This window comes from Poecile atricapillus, chromosome 20 (assembly GCF_030490865.1).
Source record: "Poecile atricapillus isolate bPoeAtr1 chromosome 20, bPoeAtr1.hap1, whole genome shotgun sequence".
NCBI classification, from domain to species: domain Eukaryota; kingdom Metazoa; phylum Chordata; class Aves; order Passeriformes; family Paridae; genus Poecile; species Poecile atricapillus.
Window position 1 is genome coordinate 1,354,190 of NC_081268.1, and position 21,522 is coordinate 1,375,711.

Below are 21,522 nucleotides of genomic sequence, written 5' to 3' on the forward strand. Positions count from 1 at the left end.
CTTAGAAGGAGATGAGAGACAAAACTAAACAACATAAAATGCTGAAATGTTGGAATAATCCTGCCTGTTCCTGGTCTGTGTCAGCCTCTCTTCATCTAAAATTTCTAGTGAACAGAGAAGTCTCCTCTGATTAATCTTGTCTGATTTCAAGTAGAAATTCTTTGCAGGGTGAACATGCTACTGATTATTATTTAATAGCTGCCTCCGACTGCAAACAGCCCCCGACCAGAAAGGCTCAGTCCTTTTAAGAACAAAATGCTATACAAGTTTAATTGTTATAAACAAAACCTTCTGCCAACATTGCACAGACATGACCTGTATTTTCCGTAGGTTAGAGGGAGAGTTATTAGCTCAGTGTTCTGTGAGTTTGGAGAAAGATTAATACTTTTTCGATAAATGAAAACAGCTGCTTTGCAATAACATTCAAGTCCCTAACAGCTGTCAACCAGTGCTTTTTGCATTCTTTAAAATGTGTAAAGTGACCAAAAATAGTTTAAAATAATCTTCCTGGTCTGTTTCAGTGTATTATTTCACTGCCACAGGAAGCTCAATAATAAGAAAAGAGAAAGATTCAAGAAACAGGCATAGGACTTAAAGATAAAAGTCTCCGTATCATATTTTAGTCTCTCTGCCAGAATCAGAGGAATTACAGCTGCCAAGGCCAAGGAAAAGAGCCTATTCCATCCCCTGGTACCTGGGAGCACAGTCTGTTACAGACCCAGCTTTTGTTGTGGTTTATGATTCCCATGTTTTAGATTTGTTCACACAAAGTTTTGGTTACCCCTCTGAACCTGGAGACTCTCAGATGAAGAGTTCTGCTTGGGGTTCATCTTTGTTTGAGGAGAAACTGGGAAGGAGAGATCTGAGTTGTGTTTGAAAATCCTGTTTCTGACATGTCAGTGTCAGCACCACATTTCATGTCAAATTTTCTTACTTAAATGTTCTAAAACAGCTGCTAGAGGAGCTGTGGGCCTTGCTGGGGTTTTTCTTCCTCATCCTACCTTGTTGGCAGGAGAGTAGGACAAAAAAAACATCTATAAAGGGAGGTGTGTAAGTATTTTGGTCGCACATGTATGTATTTATTCATACATTTTAAAATAGGGAGAATTGAAAAGATAAAATAAACTGTGTAAAGCTAAAGCCCTGTGATTAAAGCACTTCTAACAGATGAACTACAATTAGAATAAACTGTCATTAAAGTTTGATACTGTCATGGAATGATGGTAACGGAGGAGTTTAAATTTAAAAGTAAATATGTTCGAGTAGGCGATGCATATGTTTGCTCTGACTCTTTCTGGGATGGAAGCCCCAGCATCTGTGACAGTGAAAAGCCAATTAATTTGTATTTCCTTGTGTTCACACTCATGCTTTTCTGCTTAATGGTAGTTGTGAGTTCCTCTGGCTCGGGGTGCTCTGTTTTGGCTCATTACAGCAGCCCTGCAGAGCCTGATGCCCAGGCTATGATGGCTCTGCCTGGAAACTCCTCAGCGATGCTGGTCCCCACGCTGTCCCCACGCTGTCCCCACGCTGTCCTGCACTGTCCCCACGCTGTCCCCACGCTGTCCTGCACTGTCCCCACGCTGTCCCCACGCTGTCCTGCACTGTCCTGCACTGTCCCCACACTGTCCTGCGCTGTCCCCATGCTGTCCTGCACTGTCCCCACGCTGTTCCACGCTGTTCTGCACTGTCCCCACGCTGTCCTGCACTGTCCCCACGCTGTCCCCACGCTGTCCTGCACTGTCCCCACGCTGTTCCCACGCTGTCCTGCACTGTCCCCACGCTGTCCCCACGCTGTCCCCACTCTGTCCTGCACTGTCCCCACGCTGTCCTGCACTGTCCCCACGCTGTCCCCACACTGTCCTGCGCTGTCCCCATGCTGTCCTGCACTGTCCCCACGCTGTCCTGCACTGTCCCCACGCTGTCCTGCACTGTCCCCACGCTGTCCCCACACTGTCCTGCACTGTCCCCACGCTGTTCTGCACTGTCCCCACACTGTCCCCATGCTGTCCTGCACTGTCCCCCTGTGCTGGGTCGGGTGCTGCCCAGCTCCTACAGGTCAGGGCACTCTGCACCCTGCTCAACACCCTGTGCCCACATTCCCAGAGCTGTGCCCACATTCCTAGAGCTGTGCCCCCATTCCCAGAGCTGTGCCCGCATTCCCAGAGCTGTGCCCCCATTCCCAGAGCTGTGCCCCCATTCCCAGAGCTGTGCCCCCATTCCCAGAGCTGTGCTGGGCTCCCCTCACCGCCCCAGCCAGGAGCTGATGGGGAAGGGGAAGCTCTCCCCGCCCGTTTTTGTGGGGCATTCCCCGCAGCAGGGTGGGTGAGCAGGGTGAGCCCCTCTGTGCCGAGAGGGGCAATGGAACTGCTGGGAATGGTTTCCTTCTGCCTCCAGACCTGGCTCTGCAGTGAGGATGATTTATTCCTCGTGCCCTTTCTCTCCCCCCAGTCTGGTGACGCTGAGCAGACCCCGCGTGCTGGGCCGGGGGTGTCGGTGTACGTGGAACAGCCCATCGGGAATAAAGCTTGGGAATAGTGGGTCAGAAGAGCAGTGGCCAGTTAGCCCTGGGCTGGTGAGGGACTGGGATCAGCCTGCATGGGTGAGAAGAATTTTCATGCCCAGCCTCTGAGATGAAAGTGAAATATTGAAGAGGGTCTGCTTTGGACATGTTGGTATTGAATTCATCTGGTTACTGGTTCTTCTGGGTTGGTCATAATGCTGTCATTTATGTGACATTTTAAACTGTACAGCTCAGTGTTTGGGTGACTGAGATTTTTGTGTTTGCTTCACCCAGTCTGATGAGCAGAGACTGAGCTGGTCCCTGGTACCTTCATGGGACCAGCTGCTCCCTGCTCTGTTTTCCTGAACCCTGAATGCACCATGGTTGTGCTGCCCAAAACTGCAGAGCAATCTGTGGTGTCTTCATAGCAGAGAAAAAGCACCTTTGGCACTTGATAATCCAGGCAGTGGGAGAGCCCTGGTGCTGCTCAGCCAGGAATGCCCGTCCAGGCTGGCCCCAGCACAGCCCCTTGGGGACAATTCCAGGCGCTGGCCGGGGCTGAGAACGGGGCAGCTGCAGAGTTTAAAATAAAACCTGTGTATTGGATTTCTGCTGTAGGTGCTTTACATTATAGATCAAACATGATGATTTTGTCTCAGCTTTATTTAAAGCTACATATTGCTAATGCAAAAAGGTGGAATTAAGTGAAACCCTTCTGGTAACGGTGTGCTCAGCCTGGGTTGCTGCTGGCCGTGCTGCACGTTTGCTGTTTCCCAGAAAAGCAATCCAGAAATGAAGTGTTTGTTTCTTTTTAAGGGGCTTTTGACTAAATTCTTTAATTTCACTGGCTGTCAAGGTAGTGTTAAGTAAAATAGGTTTGAACTGCTGTAGTTTTTGTGTACTGGACTAGATGTCAGAAACCTTTGCCATCACTGGAAATTCTGTCACTCTGGATTTACTATCTGTTTCCCACAGCTGAATTCCTGAGCAGTGTGATTTAACACCTTGGCTCTCCATCAACCAGGCCTGGCATTTATTTGAATGCATTACACCACTGGTTTCCATAAACTATTTTACAATTGTTTCATATAAATGACTGTTTATTTCTACAAAAACCATCTGTATTTCTGTGGAGAGCGGCAGATAACTGTGTGTAAAATTCGGTAATGTCACAACAGTGCAAGTTAAGGAAAAACAGATTGGGCTAAAAAAAACCTCTCGTGCTTGTTTGTAATGTTAGAAGTTTGTTTTCACTATTTAAATATCTTTATTTATTAACCAGTATTTGCATTTGTAATGATAAAATCTTTATTCCACTTCAGAGGTGTTGAGGGGCTTTGGGGATTTTTAGCAGATAAACAGATTTAAGACGTCCTCGCAGCAGCAGGATTGGAGATGTAAACATTCTGCTCTGCAGCCAGTTCCTCTTGCACTGTTTACATATTTTCTGTTGTCTTATTGTCATTGCCAAGCACACAATGGAATCCTGCCCCTTCTGTCGTGCTCCAAGGAAGCTCCCACAGGAGGAGGCCTGAGCCCTCTCCCTGTTCCCACTTTCTCTGCCCTCTGCACTGGATTGATCCTGCTGCTCCCTCAGCCCTTCTTGTTTCTGGCCCAGGGGCTGTGGCCAGCACCCATGGGGACCCAGGGTTCCCCCAGGAGGACGAGGAGCTGCCTCGGTTTCCCTCCTCCCAGCCTGCACCCAAGGAGCCTCCACACTGAGCTATTTTAATTCCTCCATCTGCTGCCCATGTGCTGGCAGAGGGAACACTGGAATCCAGCAGTCTTACACTTAGCACGACTGATACTTTCTGACAGACTATTTGAAATGATAGAAATACATAAATCTCCTCTTTTTTATGACCTTGTAATAGCTGCAACATATTTCCAGCAAATATTTTCTATAGCAATAATAAAAAAGCGATAACAAAAAAATAAATATAAATACAGTTTAAACTCAAGCGGAATCGCGCTTTCAAAGCCCAGGGATGGAGCAGCCAAGCAATAAATCACAAATCCTTGTGAAAGGAGGGACTTGAAAGGGAAAGTCCTACGGACATCAGTGTTAAGTGTTTATCAACAGGGTTTTTTTGATTGCTCTGCTGCCTTCTGCCTGTGGACAGTGCTCTGTTCCCTTTTGCTTCCCTCCTGTCCAGCATCTGTTGCTGTGGCTGTTGGGCTGTGGCTGCCTAGCTGTCCACATTTCTGATTTTTTCTTTTTCATTTTCTTAGTTATTTTCTCTTTTCCTTTGTTCTTTCCTTTGCCCAGAGCAGCTGTGGCTGCCCCTGGGTCCCTGGGAGTGTCCAAGGCCAGGCTGGACGCTGGGGCTTGGAGCAGCCTGGGATGGTGGAAGGTGTCCCTGCCAGGCAGGGGAAAGGACTAGATGGGGTTCCCATCTGGCCTGAGCCATTCTGTGGTTCCGTGGCTCTTGCAGGGCCCTGTGAGCAGGCAGCAGGGTCTGGGGAGTGCTGCAGGTCAGGTGTGGAGGTGTTGCACCATTCACACCACGTTCAGGTGCTGCTCACACCAGCTGCTCTCTGGTGTGGTGGTGGCAGGGGGTTGTGGAAGGAGTTCAGGTGTGCCTGGGCTGTCTCACCAGCTGTGGAACTGCAGCAGAAACCCCTAGCAAAGAGCAGCATTAATGGATGACATGTGAGCAAATGAAACAACAGGGGCAAGGCTGTGGCAGAGCAGGCTGTGCTCCAGCAGGCTGAGAGGGAGCCAGAGACCACCTGAGTGTGATGGTGGGTTTTCCATGGCATGCTTAGATTTCCAAAAAAGATTTGACAAAGGCTCATAAAGCAATTAAGCTGTCACGGGATGAGAAGGAGGATCCTCACATGGATTAATAATTGATTAAAAGACAGGAAACAAAGAATAGGAATAATGGCCCTCGGTGATTAGTAACTAGGTTACTGGTGGGGCTCCAGTGGAACTGGTGGAACCTGCATTGTTCCTTAATGTGGGGCATGGAAAGGATGTGAATGCTGATGTGACAAAATGTGCTGTTGATACAAAAGAGGTAAGAATAGTGCAAATAAAAGCTGTCTGTGAAGCACTGCAGAGGTATCCACAGTGCTGAGTGACAGGACAATAAAACAAGAGAGGGAATTCAGTGTCAATGAGTACAAAATAATATACATGGTGAAAAGCAACTGTAACTATATGTGTACAATGATGGGCTCTAATTACCTTCCATCAGTCAGGAAAAGTATCCAGCATCATCACAGGTCTGAACACTTCAGCTCCATGTAGGAGCAGGCAAATGGAACATCAGGAACTGAGTTCATAAATCCCAACGTACCCACATCTTAATTGCTATATTTTGCCTCAAAAAAGAGAATTGAAGAGATGCAGAAAGGGATGAGTGTGGAAATGGATCAGGCACGTGAAATGAGGAGCAGATGCTGAGGAGAGAAGGGCTTTTCTGGTGTGGAAAAGGCACAACTGAGTACGAGAGTTGTCTGTGAAGTGCAGGTGGTGGGAACAGTGAATTGGGAAGGTTTTTTTCCTGGTAGTTCAGAGACAGGAGCTGCTCACCCCAAACACTGGGGTGGCAATGGCTCATTGGAACAAAAGGAATACTTTTCCTCACACAGTGTAATAAATTCAGGAGGTAAATGTCATGGAAATGGGAAATTCAAAAGTGTTTTGGACAAGTGCACAGACTGTAAAGGGAGCAGAAACAGCTGATATAGCACAGGTGGAACTGGGGTGTTGGTGAGAATTATGGGAGCTCTTGAAGGTGAAGAGAGGGATATACAGGCATAGGGATATGTTTTCTTAGCAGAGACCAATGCTGTAAAATACAGGCTCAGTTTTCAACAATTTGATTTTTTTTGTTAGTCCTGGTCTTTTTTGTTTGGGTTTGACAACTCCACAAACATTAAATATTCTTTCTATAATCCTTATTTCACCCTAGTAACTAGTTTGGAGACAGAGAGGGGTTTGGTTGGGGTTTTGTTTAAAGCCTGGTTCCCTGTTGCAGTGTTAGTGTTGTTTATTGTGCAGATTCACCCCTGACCGTGGCATTCTTCATTGCTATTGAAAGTTAATGGGGGAAAAATTGCATTCCAAACATTTGAACCCGTAGTAGCCATGGCTGAACTTAGTTGATCTCTGGTGATCGGTTCAATTTAGTTACGATTTTTAGCCATTAGGCTGGGGCTGAATGATGGTGATTTGGTTGAGGCCAAATGTCTGCAGAAAATTGGCTGTTTGATAAGAGCCCTGTTATCAGAGGGGGATACTTTCTCATTTACATTTAGATGAGTATTGATTATTTATTTACTCAGAGAAGTGAGATTCGTTCCCAATCTTATCTCTCTAGTCTCTGCTTGTCAGCAGAAAGAGAGAGAGAGCTCCTGACAACAGCCCAAGATAACAGCACTTTGTAGTGGAGATAAAAGTTGGAATGGGCCTTTTTCTAGTCTTGACTGAAAGGATAAGTTTTAAAAATTAGAACTGATGGGTCATGCTTTCAAAAGCCCTTTCTGAAAGCTTTGCAGCTGAAATGGCAGCAGAATTGGTTTGTTGGTATGCGGGTGGCCCTTCCCTTCTGCACCAGGGACCCTGAATTTGCTTATAGGGTGGGATTCTTCCCAGGAATCTTTGTGTGCTCATAGGGAAGCTGTGGGCCCTGGGGTCTGTTTCCTTGTTTTTAATTCACAATGAACATTCCTGTCTCTAAAGGGGTGGCTTGAAATAGCCAAGTGGGCAGAATCCATGGTGAGAGTGGTTCAACAGGGATTTAGATGGAAGGGACGTGGATGGAGGATCACCCACAGGAGGGGTGTGGAGCCTGGGAGCTGCCATCAGCAGGAAAACTTGCCTTGGGACGCTGGCCAGCACAGTCCGTGCCAGGATTTTAAAGGTTTATTTTACAACTGCATTGAACATTTGCATGAGATTACAGAAATCCATAAAATCCATCTTTGGTATTGCCACTTGAAAATTTGTTGAAATTCACAGAGCAAGATTCCATTAGGAGACCATTAAATTATCCAATATTCCTACTACAGTGACATCATTTGAACATGTGAGAGAAGCCTGATAGTAAAACTCCTCCACAGACTCAGCCTAACATTCTTCATCTGTTGGGAAGCAGAGGTCATGTAAATGTGGGCAGATATTTAAAGCATAATTGAAGAGTAGATACTCTCTGAAAATCCATTTGCATTTTTTTATTAATTTCTCAGTATTTTCTGTTTTTAAGGAGTGATCCATAAGGCAGGTTGACCTGGTTCCTGCTCTGGAGCTCTATTTCCCTGCTTTATTAGCAGAGCTAATACAGGCTTGACACAAACTGGGTAAAACAATTTACCTGATCATGGAATTCTCAAGCTGCTCCAGATAAAAATGATCCTGTGCCACTGCAGGGCATGCTGAGGGGTGTGATCCCTGATGGCTCTCCTCAGGGTTCAGCAGCTGGTTCTGATGGGGGTGATGGCCTTTGGGGTGGGTCCAGCTGGTAGAATGGGATCCACACAGAGGGAGGGTGAACCCTGCCTGCATTTAACCCTTCCATCGTGTCAGGGTTTGCCCCCACTGAGTAGGGGTTTGGGACTGGGCACCAACAGCACAGATGTTCAGATCTGTGCCAGCAGTTCCTTTGGATGTAGTTTGTGAATCTCTGAACGTGCTTGGGAAGAACAGACAAAGCCATTGGGTTTTGCTGTCGCTGGTCCTGTTCTTAAACCTACACCAGATTTTAAATCCCAATTGATTTACTGCTTTGATATTTCTTTCAATTCAGTATATTTTGCTTCTGCCTAACAAGCAGGCCTCTGTTTATCTAATTTATTTTAAATCTTAATTGTTAATCACATTTCCAGTAGCCGGCAGAGGAGCAGTGATGGTGCTGTTTGCCTGTCTGTGCTGCATGGTTTGCACTGCAGGTGCTGTGGCAGCTCCTCGTGCCATCACTGGTTCTGCTGGGCAGGGTGGGGCTCCTCCTGTGTCCTGCAGAAAGCCTGGCACTGCATCTGCTCTGAGTAGCACTGGGATTGAGGAGTGTCCATAACACTCATCGGGGAGGGAACACACCCAGGCCAACGAGTGCCTCACGTGGCTGTGGGAAGATGGAATGAGAAGCTGTAATTGAAATTCTGCTGTAGTAAATTTAAAACTAATTGGCTAACAAATTCCATTCCTTAGGCATGCCATCTGAGGCTGAATGACTTAATTTTTTTATATATTTTAAATATTTCATCATATATGCTCATAATTCAAAGTCAGCAAACAGTCAGAAATCTTTTAAGTACTGGTGAAGGGGGAATAGATTTTGTTATTTCAGTTCCAGGATTTTTGAGACCTGGTTAAAGGGGCTTTCAATTACTTGAGATTTTTCAGGTATCTGTTGTTTTACTGGATTAAAACAGGTGAGAACTTAATGTGCACTTCAGCTCTCAGGTGTGAGCAGAAGTGGAGCAAGGACAGGAGGGTATTGGCCCCTGCCCTTGGATGGAGCTTTTCTTCTTCAGGGTCCCACCTGGAACTTGGTGCACTTGGGGCTTCACCTGGAATTCAATCAGAGTGTCCTGGTTTTGTTCCAGTTAACACATGTAGTTTAAGGAGCCATTCAGCTAAAAGATTTTTTTTTAAAATGCCCTAGTTTTTGTAAAAACAATTTTTGATACTTTTTCTGTAGCTGTAAAACAGCTTTTTAAGTCCTTACTTCGGGGATTTGGTTGGGAGAGAAAGAAGTTGGCACCTGAACCTTCAAGATCTACTGTTAAAATGTGAAAATAATTCAGTCAAAGCAGCAGCATTTGTCCCTCTGTGTGGTGCAGTTCATAAGGAAGGGCTGATTTCCTTCCCACATATTTCCCAGTGCTCTGTGCAGGCAGGAGGGATGGGCAGCAGGGAGCAAACACCGGGGGCTTCTTCACTGGGGGAAGGTGCCCAGAACATCCCCGGGTGTCCGGCGAGGTCGGGCGGGTGTTTCCCACACCAGGCTGTGCTCACAGGGGTTTGCTGCAGGCTCACCTGGTGTAGGAACAAGGTGGGAGCATTGCACAGGGGCTTGTCAGCTCAGGGGACTGCTGCAGGCAGTGGGAATGTGTTGTTTCCTTCCACCATCCTCCAGCTTCTGCCAGGGCCCTTCCTTTGGTCAAGGGCTCTGAGAATCCACCCCACCTGCTGTGCTCCTGGGCTGCGTAACCTCATGTTAGTTGAACGTGCTAAGCCATCACTGTGTTAGAAAACAGATGATTTTACAAGTTACTTTATGTTTCAGGTCCTCAGTATCGGCTGGAGAAGCAGAGTGAACCTAATGTCCCAGTAGATTTAGACTGTACCTTGGAGAGCCAGAGCACTTTGGAATTCTGCCTTGTCCGGGAGAACAGTATGTTTCCCCTTTTCACTTTTGCTCTTGTAAACTGCTTAAACTCACATAAGTTATGTATTTTGGAACACAAGCTGTACTGTCTGGGCAAGTACATTTTGACGAGACTCTGTGTCCCGAGGCACTTCTCCATGGTGCCAAAACAATATTCCAGAGGGAAATGATGGATCTCATACCTTTAGTAAATAGTCTGCATCCTGTTTATCACTTCATGATTAATCTTCTGCTGTTAAACTCTGCTCTGTGAAGTTATGGCCAACCCTGAAAAACACGAAATATGAACCTGTCTGTGTTGCAGACGTTGCTCAGTGAGTCGAGGGGTTGGTCTGCAGGGTGTTGTGCCGTGTCAGTGTGGCTGACAGAGGCACTGGGGTTTTCTAATACAACTTAAAGAAACTAGCCATGCAGAAATAACTAGAGCAGTTTGATGATTTTTGAAGTGCCAGACAAATAATCTTCTCTCCAGCTCTGCTCAATTATTTTTATTCTATTACTGTTTTAATGATCCTAATATTTATTTTCTGATTTATTTCTTTACATGAAACAATGTGAAACTTTAAAAACAGACATTTAACATTGACTTGTGTTTGTTCCCTATGCCATTTTGGTCCATCCTTCATTCTTTACAAGAGCCACGCTCTCAGTTTTGGTGTTCTTTCATTCCATTTTGTGTAAAAATGTTGATTGTACTAATGAGTAAAACCATCACAGTCCAGCCCTCAGCCAAGAACTGCACACAGCCTTAGTAAGAGCCTGCTTAAAGTAGTGGAAGAGTTTGTTCTTTCTGTGCAAAGGTTAAACCTTTCAACTGCTGCTTTTTAGCCACAGCAGCTGTATCTTACCCCAGAATAGCAGCAGAACATCCCCAGAAAGACCAAAACAGCCCAGGTTGCAACAGTGAGCAGCAGCACGAGCCCCCAGTGCTGCTGGGCTGGGATTAACACTCACAGCTTTGGCTGCTGCTCTCCATAAGGTGGGAATTGCTCCCAAAATACTCCTGGTGCTCCTGGTTCATTTCTTCATAAAATGATTCTGAGAAACTGAGGAGAGACCTTGGCAAGAGGGAGCAGGGGGGCTGTGCTGAGGAAATGGAGCAATTCTGACCTCACTAATCAAGTTGTGCTCTTCCACAAGCCAGAATCCCCCGACGTCTGCATCCCACCTATTATTTTTGTATTGATTTTTAATCTATGAAATGATGCACACTAGTCATACTTGCATGGGTTTTGCTTCTGATTTAAAGTAACATTTTTTTAAACCCAGGCTCTGTAATTAAAAGAATACTGTAGATACTGCATTTTTAATGTATTTTCATCATTTGTGGAGGAATCCAGGCCGTGGCCTGTGGCCGTATCTCCTGCAGGTCTTTGCTCTTGTGAGTGACTGGGTTCAGATTGCCCCATTACTTAAAGCGTAAATCTGTTGGAAGTTTATAGTTAGTGTAGCAGGAGGCAGTCAGTCTGCTCTGCTCCAGGAGAACCTCAGGAACCTTGGCTCAAAATAAATGTCGGTCAGAGTGCTGAGGGGACTCTTCTCCCTTCTGAAGTCCTTGTGCTGCACTGCTCCCCTTCCCTCCCAGGCCAGGGGACACCAAAGTGAGCCCTGCTCCTCCCCTGGGCACTGGAGAGGTGTGGGATGGATCCCTGGGGCTGCCAGGCCCTCGTTCCCTGAGCTGGGAGAATTCCTGCCCTCGTTCCCTGAGCTGGGGGAGTTCCTGTCCTCGTTCTGCAGTGATGTGCCCAGCTAGGAGCAGGACCTGGAGCCCTGCTGGGGTTGAGTCCCATGGCAGGGGCACCCTGCATGCCCCTGCTCAGAGGGCTCAATCATAATTGTGATTGTGAATCAATTGTGAGATCAGTCACAATCCCTGCCTTGTGCAGAGCCTGGCTCCTCCCTGCGCTGTCAGAAAATGGATTTTGGGGTGCTTAGGAGCTATCTTTTGGCATGACATTAGACTAGAAATATTGACAGTTTTGCACTATCAATAAAATAATGGCTTGACGATCCTATCAGCAAACTGAAATATTCACTTTGTGCATTCTGTCTTGATTTGAAATACTTTTAGCTTTGATATGCCAGTCAGAAAAAACTCTGTTGTAGCAGCTATTACTTGTAAATGTGCTCTTCATAGTCTCATAGTCATTTATAAATATATATGTGGATGATGCCAAGCATCTGCTGGGAGAAGAGCAGCCACATTCCTTTGGGCAAAGAGAAAGTTTATATTTCAGGGTATTAAATGAAACAAAAACTTTCCATTATTAAGAAATATGTATGGAGAAATCCCCTTTCCATCCAGCATTTACTAATAGCATTCAAGCTAATAAACTGCTTCCAGTGTGCAGAACTTTTAACTTGCACAAAGATTTATCTTTAAACTGAAAGCTGCACTTTGTAATGTGAAATGCCTTTATGTGTGGTAGGAAGCCGTTCATGGCTAATTTAGTTTTATTCTTGCCATCTTACTTCTGGAAAGTTCCTCTTTCTCATTTTATCATTAGATAGTAATTAGTATTCAAGGGAAATTGGTCTTAATATATTAAAATTGGTTTAGTGCCTTTAGACCTATAGCAAAGCCAATGTCTTATTGGAAAATGTAATTGGGGACTCTGTGTATGTAATTAATTGTATTGCAATTAAGAACTTTCATTAAGCAATATTCTAGTACATTAAAGTAATAAGGGACATTTTTGCAGTGCAGTTAACTTTGTGTTTTGTTGTTTTATCGAGGAAATACAGGTTCACTTGCTCTTGAGTAGGCTGCATGTGACATTTCAGTGCTGTGGTGTTCCTAATGTGTCATTTTTATCTGTGCTGCGGGGCTGGCAGGGGTCCCTGTCTCAGGAGGCTCCTGGTTTAGCTGAGCCCCCAGAGGAGGAAGCTCTGGTTTAGCTTCTGCCTTGCTTCCAGCTCATGGAGCTGGTGCTGTTCCATCGCTGCTGGTCTCAGTTGAAAATCAGAGTTTTCAGTAATGAGGTGGCACGAGTGACCGACCCCACTGTGTTTCACAGGCCTGGCCTGGGGGCTGTGTGGGCAGCCCAGGGTCGGGGGGGTCGGTTCTGCCCTGTCCCAGCTCCTGTCCCAGCACAGGGTGCTGTGGTGACCCCACAGCTGGGGACAGGGCTGTGGGGACACCCCGCTGCCTTCCAGCCTGGAGGAGGGTCCCGCTCTCAGCAGCCGGGCAGCGGTGCCACTGCCATCCTCCTGCCTCACTGCCACGCATGGCCATACCACAGCCTCTCAAGATGCTTTTAAGTGCACCAAAAAGTTTGACATATCTCAGTGTATCTTTGGAGTAGTGCAGCATGAGGGTTTGACATGATACATTATGATAATCCATAGTATAGAGACATTAACACAGGGGTCTGTGACAAAATGCATTGTAATGTCTCAGAAGGAGCCATTACAATTTATCTTGTCACTCTGGAGCATGGAGTGGTTGCAGTGTTAAGATGGCTCTGCATAAATTCACATGGAGACTGTTTAATTTGATTTTTGGAATCCTTTCAAGTCGAATGGCACAGCCCAATTTGTAGCTTAACCCTTTGGTGTCCCACTTCCCCAAAGGAGGGTCCATGGTGTGTGAGGAGGGCAGCACTGGGAAAGCTGTGGAGAAAGTCTCTGACCTGGGAATCTCCTGCTTTATGCTCTCCATGTGCTTTTGGACTCATTTAACAGCAGATGCTCACAGTGGTGTAGTGTTGAGGCCACTCCAACAGTACAAGTCTCAAGCAAAATTAATACTGAAAAATCTGACAGGCTGGTACCTGCTTTGCTGGAGCTTTAAAATCTGTACTAAAACTCCATCATCTCATCTTCCCATTATTAAAATTTCAGCGAAATATAAAGTTTTCATTAATCTCCTGCAGCAAATTTAGTTCTCTGAACTGGCAATTGGTTCAGCTTTTAGGACTACATTAGCCAGGATATTAAACAAAACGTGTCATTCCTCAGGATCTCCTGCAAGAAGCTAAATCAGTTTTCAAACATATTTATGCCACTTTATCTACCAGCATCTGAATGATCATTTTGAGCTGAGGTGCTTTATTAGCAGCTGGCATCAAAATTACTCTCTGCAATTATATATCACATTATAGTAATGTTGAAATTGGTGTTAATCCAACATCATAAAATGTAAAAAATCTTTAAAGTGTGTTATATTTTTTCAGTAATTGGCATTTTGGCTTAATGAGTTGTTGCCTTTTATAAAGGCAGTACCTGCAGTGGTAATAAGAATACTAATCAGTAAATAAAGTGCAGCTTCACACCAGCCCAAGGTGCTGCCAGCACATGGGAGATCTGTGCTAGTGCTGGCATCAAGGGTGGCACCTCTGGGGACAGACACCTCTGGGCCCACCTCTGGCTGGACCTGTGGGCACCTCTGGCCCGTGCCTGGGCTCCGTGCTGGGTGGCAGGCGGTGGTGGCCTCAGGGTGTCCCTGCTCCTCCCCTGGGACGCTGCGGTCAGGGGCTGCCCGTGCTGCCAGGAGCGTGGTGGCACAGCGTGCTGCTCTTCCTGCAGCCACCACCGACTGCCACCAGCGCCTCGGTGCCTGCCCTGGGCTGGAGGGTGGCATTTCCTCCTCCCCGAGCGTTCGGTGCTCCCCCAGCCCGCTCCCCACGGCGTGCCAAACCTCCCCTTCAGGACTGTGGCTTGTCTTGCAGGTTCAAGAGGAGAAGAGGTCTCAGAGGAGGATCCCCAGATCGATATTGCCACAGTGCAGGACATGCTCAGCAGCCACCACTACAAGTCCTTCAAAGTCAGCATGATCCACCGGCTGCGGTTCACCACGGACGTGCAGCTAGGTAAAGCGACCCGCGCCACAGCCCAGCCCTGTGGCTGTCCCAGCACTGCCTGCACATCTCACACCACTCTCCAGCAATCATTATCACCTTGGGCCATTTTCTCAGGGAGCATTTGAAAGCGTTGCTGGCATTTCAGCAGTTAAAAATATTGCTTTCAGTTGAAAATACTTCAGTATTTTTATTATCCCCAATCAGTTGCACATGTTGCCTCTGAACGAAGGCCATTATTTAATGACCTCGTCTCTTTTTTTTCAGTCTAGGCTTCCTAATGGAAAGCTTCTTGCCAACTGTTTTGTTATTTTTAAATGAGGCTTTGCAAAATTGGGAGTTATTGGTTTTTTCCTTTTCTGAGACTGAAAGATTTTTAACGACCTGGTGGAAATTTGAGGTGGAACAAAATAAACGAGCATTCTCCAAAGGTTTTATATTGTCCTTATTGGCTCGCCGAATGCTTTTGAAAACCTGAAGGCCAAGGGCTGACAGAATCCTGAATTATAAAAGCCCCATTACTGTTTTAAAATGATTGAATGGCTTTTTATCTTTGTGTTTAAATTGTGAAAATTTGATTAATGATGCATTGGTAGGTGACCTATGACATTCCTGAAAATACTTCCATAAAGAAATGATTCAGCAGTAAGATATTATGTGCCATAATGTTTACAAAATGCATTTATTCTGTAGAATTCAGAATTGTTAATTTATCCCAACTCCTGTATTATTGTCACTACAGTCTCCTCATTCTTCCATCCTGAAGCACATGTAAGAGGATGTGTCTGTAAAATTCTCACAGAAGAGGCTTTTTTGGTTTATTTGGAGCTGTCTAGTTAAGGCAGGATTTATCAGCTGGTGCTGGAGCAGGGCAGTGCTGGGCATGTTTGCTGCGTTCGAGCAAACTCAGGGTGTGATAGTTTGCTTCCAGTGAAGTTTGACTCACTGTATCTGGGAAGTGTCAGAAATGAGAGCTTGAAAAGGTCATGACAGATCACTAAAGATAAATGGTTAAGGGAGAAGAGCTGTTAAATGAAACAAATGGCTTAACTTGTGCAGCAGTGGAGGAGCTGACCCTGCCCAGTGCTGTAAGGACCATAAAATTTCCCTTTTATAACAATCTGTGAACTTGCGGGATTTTGATGGCAGTGCATTGACAATGGGGTTTTGTAATCTGATTATTTTTTAAAAATCAAAGAAAACCCCAGCAGGGTGTTCAAACCTTGGGCAAATTTAGAAAATCAAAATATTTCTATAAAGTCTGAGTAAGTTTCTGGGGTTTCTCCTGAATTTTTAAAAGATATTAAAAGAGCAAGATTGGTCAAACAAGGACTGAGGGAGGAGCTATTTGGGCTTGGGCTGATGAGTGCTACATGTTACCTGTAAGTGACAGACTGCTTCTTCCTCCCTGAAATGGAAAAAACAGGGGCTAATTTTTTGTCTGCAGCCACAGTGCCTGATCTGGGAGCTGTTCTCCAGCAGTTTGATGATGGCCAGTTGCAAACACTTTCCTTTGCAGCCTTTTTGTGCTGTAGCAGAGCAAGTGTTCCTCGAGGACCCCGAGAAATCCTCTGCCATTCCTTTGCTCTTTGATGGCAGATCAATGGTGCCAGTGGCTGTGCAGGAGTGGATTGCACTTTTTGGAAATGTTTTAGTTGTTTTGAGGCCTGAATTTGAGACAAGGTTTATGAAAAACATGGGAATAAATTTGATGTTCTGTGCATTGTGCACAGCTCTGTAGTAAAAGGTGATGTGTGGATGGCCATGGGAGGAGTGCCCAGCCCTCTGAGTGATGGGCTTATTTCATTTGAGGTGGCAGTTTAAGGTCTGGGCTTTGTGTTTCAGCCCATATCACAGGATAGTGCACACACAGCAGCACTCTCAGCAGTTTTACAAAGGCTCTATCATGTTGCAGAGAACAAGACACATTTACTTGTGTATTACATTAGCAGAACTAACAGGAGCATATTGACTGGGAAAACTACTGCTGGCAAGAAGGGGGAGGGGGCAACTGCAGACCCCAACAAAGGGAGCAGCAACAGAACACTGTTACTGGACCCATACATCGGTGGTATTCCTTTTGACAAAATGAATGAATTTAATAAACAGTAGAAGGAGCATTTTTACTTGGGTTTTGAGTGTGAGTGATTCGTGCTGCGAGACAGAGACTGCAGAAGCCACAGACACAATTGTATTTTGATTTCAGGTTTCAACACATCCAGATTGTGAGAACAATAACACAAAAAAGACAACATTCTTTGTCAATGTGTTCTCTGGATGTGGGTGAGCTTGAGCCAGTGATGTCGAGATACAGAAATAATGGATGAAGTATACAGCAACAATTTGCAGATAAAAATAATAGAAGTTAAAGTGTATTTTACATGATAAAAAAAAGATGAAAGAGGAGGAAGTCTGTTCCATCTGAGATGGTTACAAAATGGTGAAGTAGCCTCTGCTGAGAAGATTGATGCAATGGGGAGTGACCTTGGCTTGGAGCAGGAGCTGGTGATGTATGTATGAGCATCTCGCTGCTAAATGGACCCAGATTTGTAGCACTAATATACATGGAAGCCCAGAACCAAACTCAGGATGGCAATAAATCAACAGCCACTTTGGGTGTCATTTCTGGTTTATATTCCACTATTGTTCTATCACTTTAATTCATGTCACTATCATCTGTTCATCTGGAACAGTTTTATATAATTTTCCAGTGGAGTTACCTGACAAATCCTATCAAATTAACAAGGTGCATTAACAGTATTGACTGACTGTGAATTCTGAAGTTGCAGGACCAAACAGTGAAATTTTTTTGAGGATATTTATAGGGGTGATGCTCTTAGAGGAAGGGATGGGGAGCAGCCCTCACACACGAAGAATTTGCACCTTTATTTTTAGAACTTCCCCTGACTTTTTTCAGTGAGAAAATGAGGCTTTGTATCATCAACTTCCATATTTTCCTTAAACTACAGCAAATACCATTCGGAATAATGAACCATTACAGTGAAATACCAACACCAACTTTACATAATCTGTCCAAAATTAAATCACAAACCAAAATGGGCTCCAGATACAGCCTCAGCCTACTCAAATTAGTGAGTTCCAGAAGCCTGGGTGTTAATTGGACTCTTGATACAATGCTTAATTGCAATGTGATCTCTCTGATGTGAGGTGTGTTTAATGCCAGAGCGCATTGTTGGGTTAGTGGGGTGTTCCATAACCCACAGGGTGGGCGAGGCTGGCCTGATCTCAGGGCAGGGGCTGCAGCCAGATCCCCCCACCCAGGCTCCTTCCTTGTCAGAACCCGCAGAAGGGAGAAAGTTTTCTGCTTTTTTTCCAGAGATGCAAGAGCTAAATGATATATAAATACCTTTTTCCTATATTGTTTCCTTTTTGCGATGTCTCATGAGCTTCACCCTGTAACTCATGACTGAAGACACGTCTGTTTTTAAGGCTCTGCACACCTAGATGTAAAAAGCTGTTTGGGAAGTTTGTTCAGTTCCTGAACTGGTTCCAGCAGGATCCTCTTCGCCCTCTGCACTGGTGTGGCCTCACCTTGAATACTGTGTGCAGCTTTGGGCACCACAATGTAAAAAAGACATTGAGACATTAGAGAGCATCCAAAAGAGGCCGTGAGGGTGGGGAAGGGTCTGGAGGTCCCATGAGGAGCAGGCAAGGATGCTTTGTCTGAAGGAGACTGAGGTCAGACCTGGCTGTGGGCTCTGGCATCCCCATAAGGGAAGCAGTGGGGCAGGATCAGGTCTCTGCTCTGGTGACAGTGACAGGACTGAAGGAAGGAGCTGCAGCTGGGTCAGGGCACATTTAGGTTGGAGAGCAGGAAAAGGATTTTCACCCAGAGCAGGGCTGGGCTCTGGAACAGGCTTCCCTGGAAAGTGATCACAGCATCAACCCTGCCTGGGTTCAAGAGGTGTTTGGACAACGCTGAGGCACAGGCTGGGACTGCTGGGGTGTCTGTGCAGGGCCAGCAGCTGGACTCGAGGGTCCTCGTGGGTCCCTCCCAGCTCAGCATGTTCTGAACCTCTGGCTGTGTTATTCTGTGATTCTGTGTCTGCTGCACAGCAGACGGAGTGGGGCGGGTGGTGACAGGCTCTGTTCCACACAGCAGTGCTGACTGCAGAACCAGCAACATCTCCTATAAATCTCCAGCTCCTGTAGCTACTGCTTCCATGAGAGCTCTGTATGCGTTTGGAAGGATTTTTTCTGTGATATTTCTTTCTTTTGGTATGCTTATGCAGGAGAATAAAATGCAGATTATCAATGCAGTTTGATAACCATTTGCTTCTGGTTTCAAAAGCCCCCGTGCTTTCAGAAAGCCCAGAAGGGCAATATACCTTCAGCCCATTTAAGATTTATAAAGTGTGTCAAACGGCTGATATGAAATCGGTTAAACAGATCACTGTTGTGGCTCTCTATTCTTTCTCATCTCAGGTATTTCTGGAGACAAGGTAGAGATAGACCCTGTTACTAATCAGAAGGCCAGCACTAAGTTTTGGATTAAGCAGAAACCCATTTCAATCGATTCTGAACTCCTCTGTGCCTGTGACCTTGCGGAAGAAAAAAGCCCAAGTGAGTAGTCCTTTTTATTTATGTTCTCTCTTCTCTGCCTCCCTGGATGTGCTCGATGTCCAAAGAATTATTGCTACCATGTCCTTTTCTTTCTATAGGTGTATTTTATTCATTACAGGATGTTTTTAATCTGACTCAATTCTGTTATAGAGAGCCCAGCATAAACAGACACACATTTTACGAGTGTCCTTTGATGCTGCTCTCAGCTAATGGCATCACTCAGTGTTTCTTGCCCACTGTCACACCGAGGGAACACTGGCTCTGCCCAGCTGTCTCCAGCCCTGCAGCACAGCCAGCAAAATCCATGTTGCAATATAATTGCAAATTTTTGGGGCTTTTTAACTTCCAGACTCGTTTTTAATGTCTTTGGTGCAACTGAAGATCTCAGACATAGAGTAAGTGTCAGCTAAGTCTGAATTTGCCCCAGCCATGGCTGCAGGGTCACTGGATTGAAGGTGCCAGTCTGGGCATTCTGTTGGTGGTGACCAGGCCAGGACAGCAGGGACAGCCAGGTCTGGGGACAGGTTGGACATCCCAGCTCAGTCATCACTCAGAGGTCAGAGCTGGCTCTGTAGAGTGCAACTTCAAAAGCAAGGGCTTCTGCTTGTTGTGTCAGTAGAGTAATGAGAGTCTCTATCTGGAAAATTTGTTTTAAAAAGCACAGGATGGGCCCTGGGAGAATTGGGCAATGGCTCCCAGTGGGGCCAAAATGGAACTGTCTACTATCAAAAAGTGACTGCAGTTCAAAAGCTCAGATGGATTTTATTGCACTTGTGCCTCTGCAGGGTAGTGAGATGCTGGTATTAAATACTTATCTGCAAGGTGACAGAGAGGGAGAATTATGTGATACATATTTACAGAGGTAATGATCTGTTGAATTCTCTTGGAAGAGTAAATTTATGGCTGCCACAGATTTTATCAGCAATTATTGAACTATATCCATCTCTCCTTCATTACCCCTTCCTACTACATGTTCTTAGTTTAGTCATTGTCTTCCTTTTCTGTCTCTCCATCAAGATTTCATGGTCCTTGGGTAGGCACAATCCCAAGGAGAAGCTTTCCCAATGACCTGGTAGTGTGAAACACGTGAGGATTTTGTGTACAGTGCACGGGGCACTTTGTCACACCTCTGCTCTGCATCCACATTTCTCTGCAAATACAAACATTTGAGGGGATAAAACAAGGCTGTATTTGAAGAGTTGAACTGAAACCTGATGTTTCCACTGCTCTCAACACACCAGGGCACAATCTCTGGACCCCTGGGACCCCATCCTGCCAGGATGGGGCTCTCCAGCCCCAGAGGCAGCATCTGCTGCTGTGGGGAATTATGTTTGTACACAAATCCTGCCAACCCAGGAATTTCAACCCCCAAGTGGAGCCCAGGTGTAGGAGGGCAGTACCTGCATATGGGGAGCACTGAGTGAAGAATCACAGAGGCTTTGGAGAGGACACTGACAGGTTGCAACCAAGGCAGCCATAACAGTACTGAGGGGCTTATTTGTTCATTTTTGTGTGAACATCTTAAGCTTCTCCTACTAAATCATGGTTCAGCACAGTTTCAAAAGGAGAAAATACTTCCTCCTGAAACTGCTGACCTTTTCCCAACTCACTAAAGATGTTCCAAAAGTCATTATTTTAGGCCAGCAGAAAAGACTTTTAGTGTGACATCTCAGAATGATGCATTTTGGGGGAACTGAACAGCAGATCAGTATCTCTTGAATTTTAAATGGAAAAAAGTTATTTTAGTAGCATAAAGGAATGAAACTCACTGTATTTCACAAGTTTTGTCTGTGATTTTTATCAGCACGGTGATGTATGTTTGTAGCAGAGTTTACATCAAAAATTATTCCCAGATCTTTCTTGAATGAATTATTGCAAAGAGAGGCTGAGTACAGATAAGGTCTTTGAGTTCTGCAATATATTTTGTTTTCATGTTTTTATCTCTTGTAACACAAACATGCTCCATCTCCTCTTTCAGAAGTGCTGGTGATTGTCCCGTTGGGTTTGGGGCTCCTTCCCTCCCCAGGCACCTCATTGGGCTAGAACCCAGCTGAGCTGTGCTCTGCTGGGCTCTTGTGATTCTGAAGAGGTGAAGGGTTTGGAGCAGCCCCCAAAGGCGACCCTACTTTTTAGTACAAGGGCAAGAGGTGTTGGGAACGGAGGCTGAGCGCTGGTTCCAGCATAAGGGAGCAGAGGAGAGTCCCCTGCACATGTTCTGTGCTTCCCTCTGGACTGGGTAGTGCAGAGAGGCTTTAGTGGCACCTGTGTGTGTGGAAGGACTCAGCAGCTGCAGAGCTGA

General features: G+C 45.6%; 1 protein-coding gene across 9 annotated transcripts in view; it reads left to right on the plus strand.

Moving 5' to 3' along the window:
* The window catches only part of MAPKAP1 (MAPK associated protein 1), an 89,845-nt gene that overhangs the window by 58,920 nt on the left and 9,403 nt on the right, over positions 1-21,522 (plus strand). For 7 of the 9 annotated variants that reach the window (XM_058853318.1, XM_058853316.1, XM_058853322.1 and 4 more), the window contains 3 exons: positions 9,739-9,846; positions 14,511-14,651; positions 19,086-19,223. In XM_058853318.1, the coding sequence (XP_058709301.1) occupies positions 9,739-9,846; positions 14,511-14,651; positions 19,086-19,223 (387 nt within the window). The remainder of the gene's footprint in view (positions 1-9,738; positions 9,847-14,510; positions 14,652-19,085; positions 19,224-21,522) is intronic. The other 2 variants (XM_058853325.1, XM_058853324.1) reach the window with 2 other exon arrangements.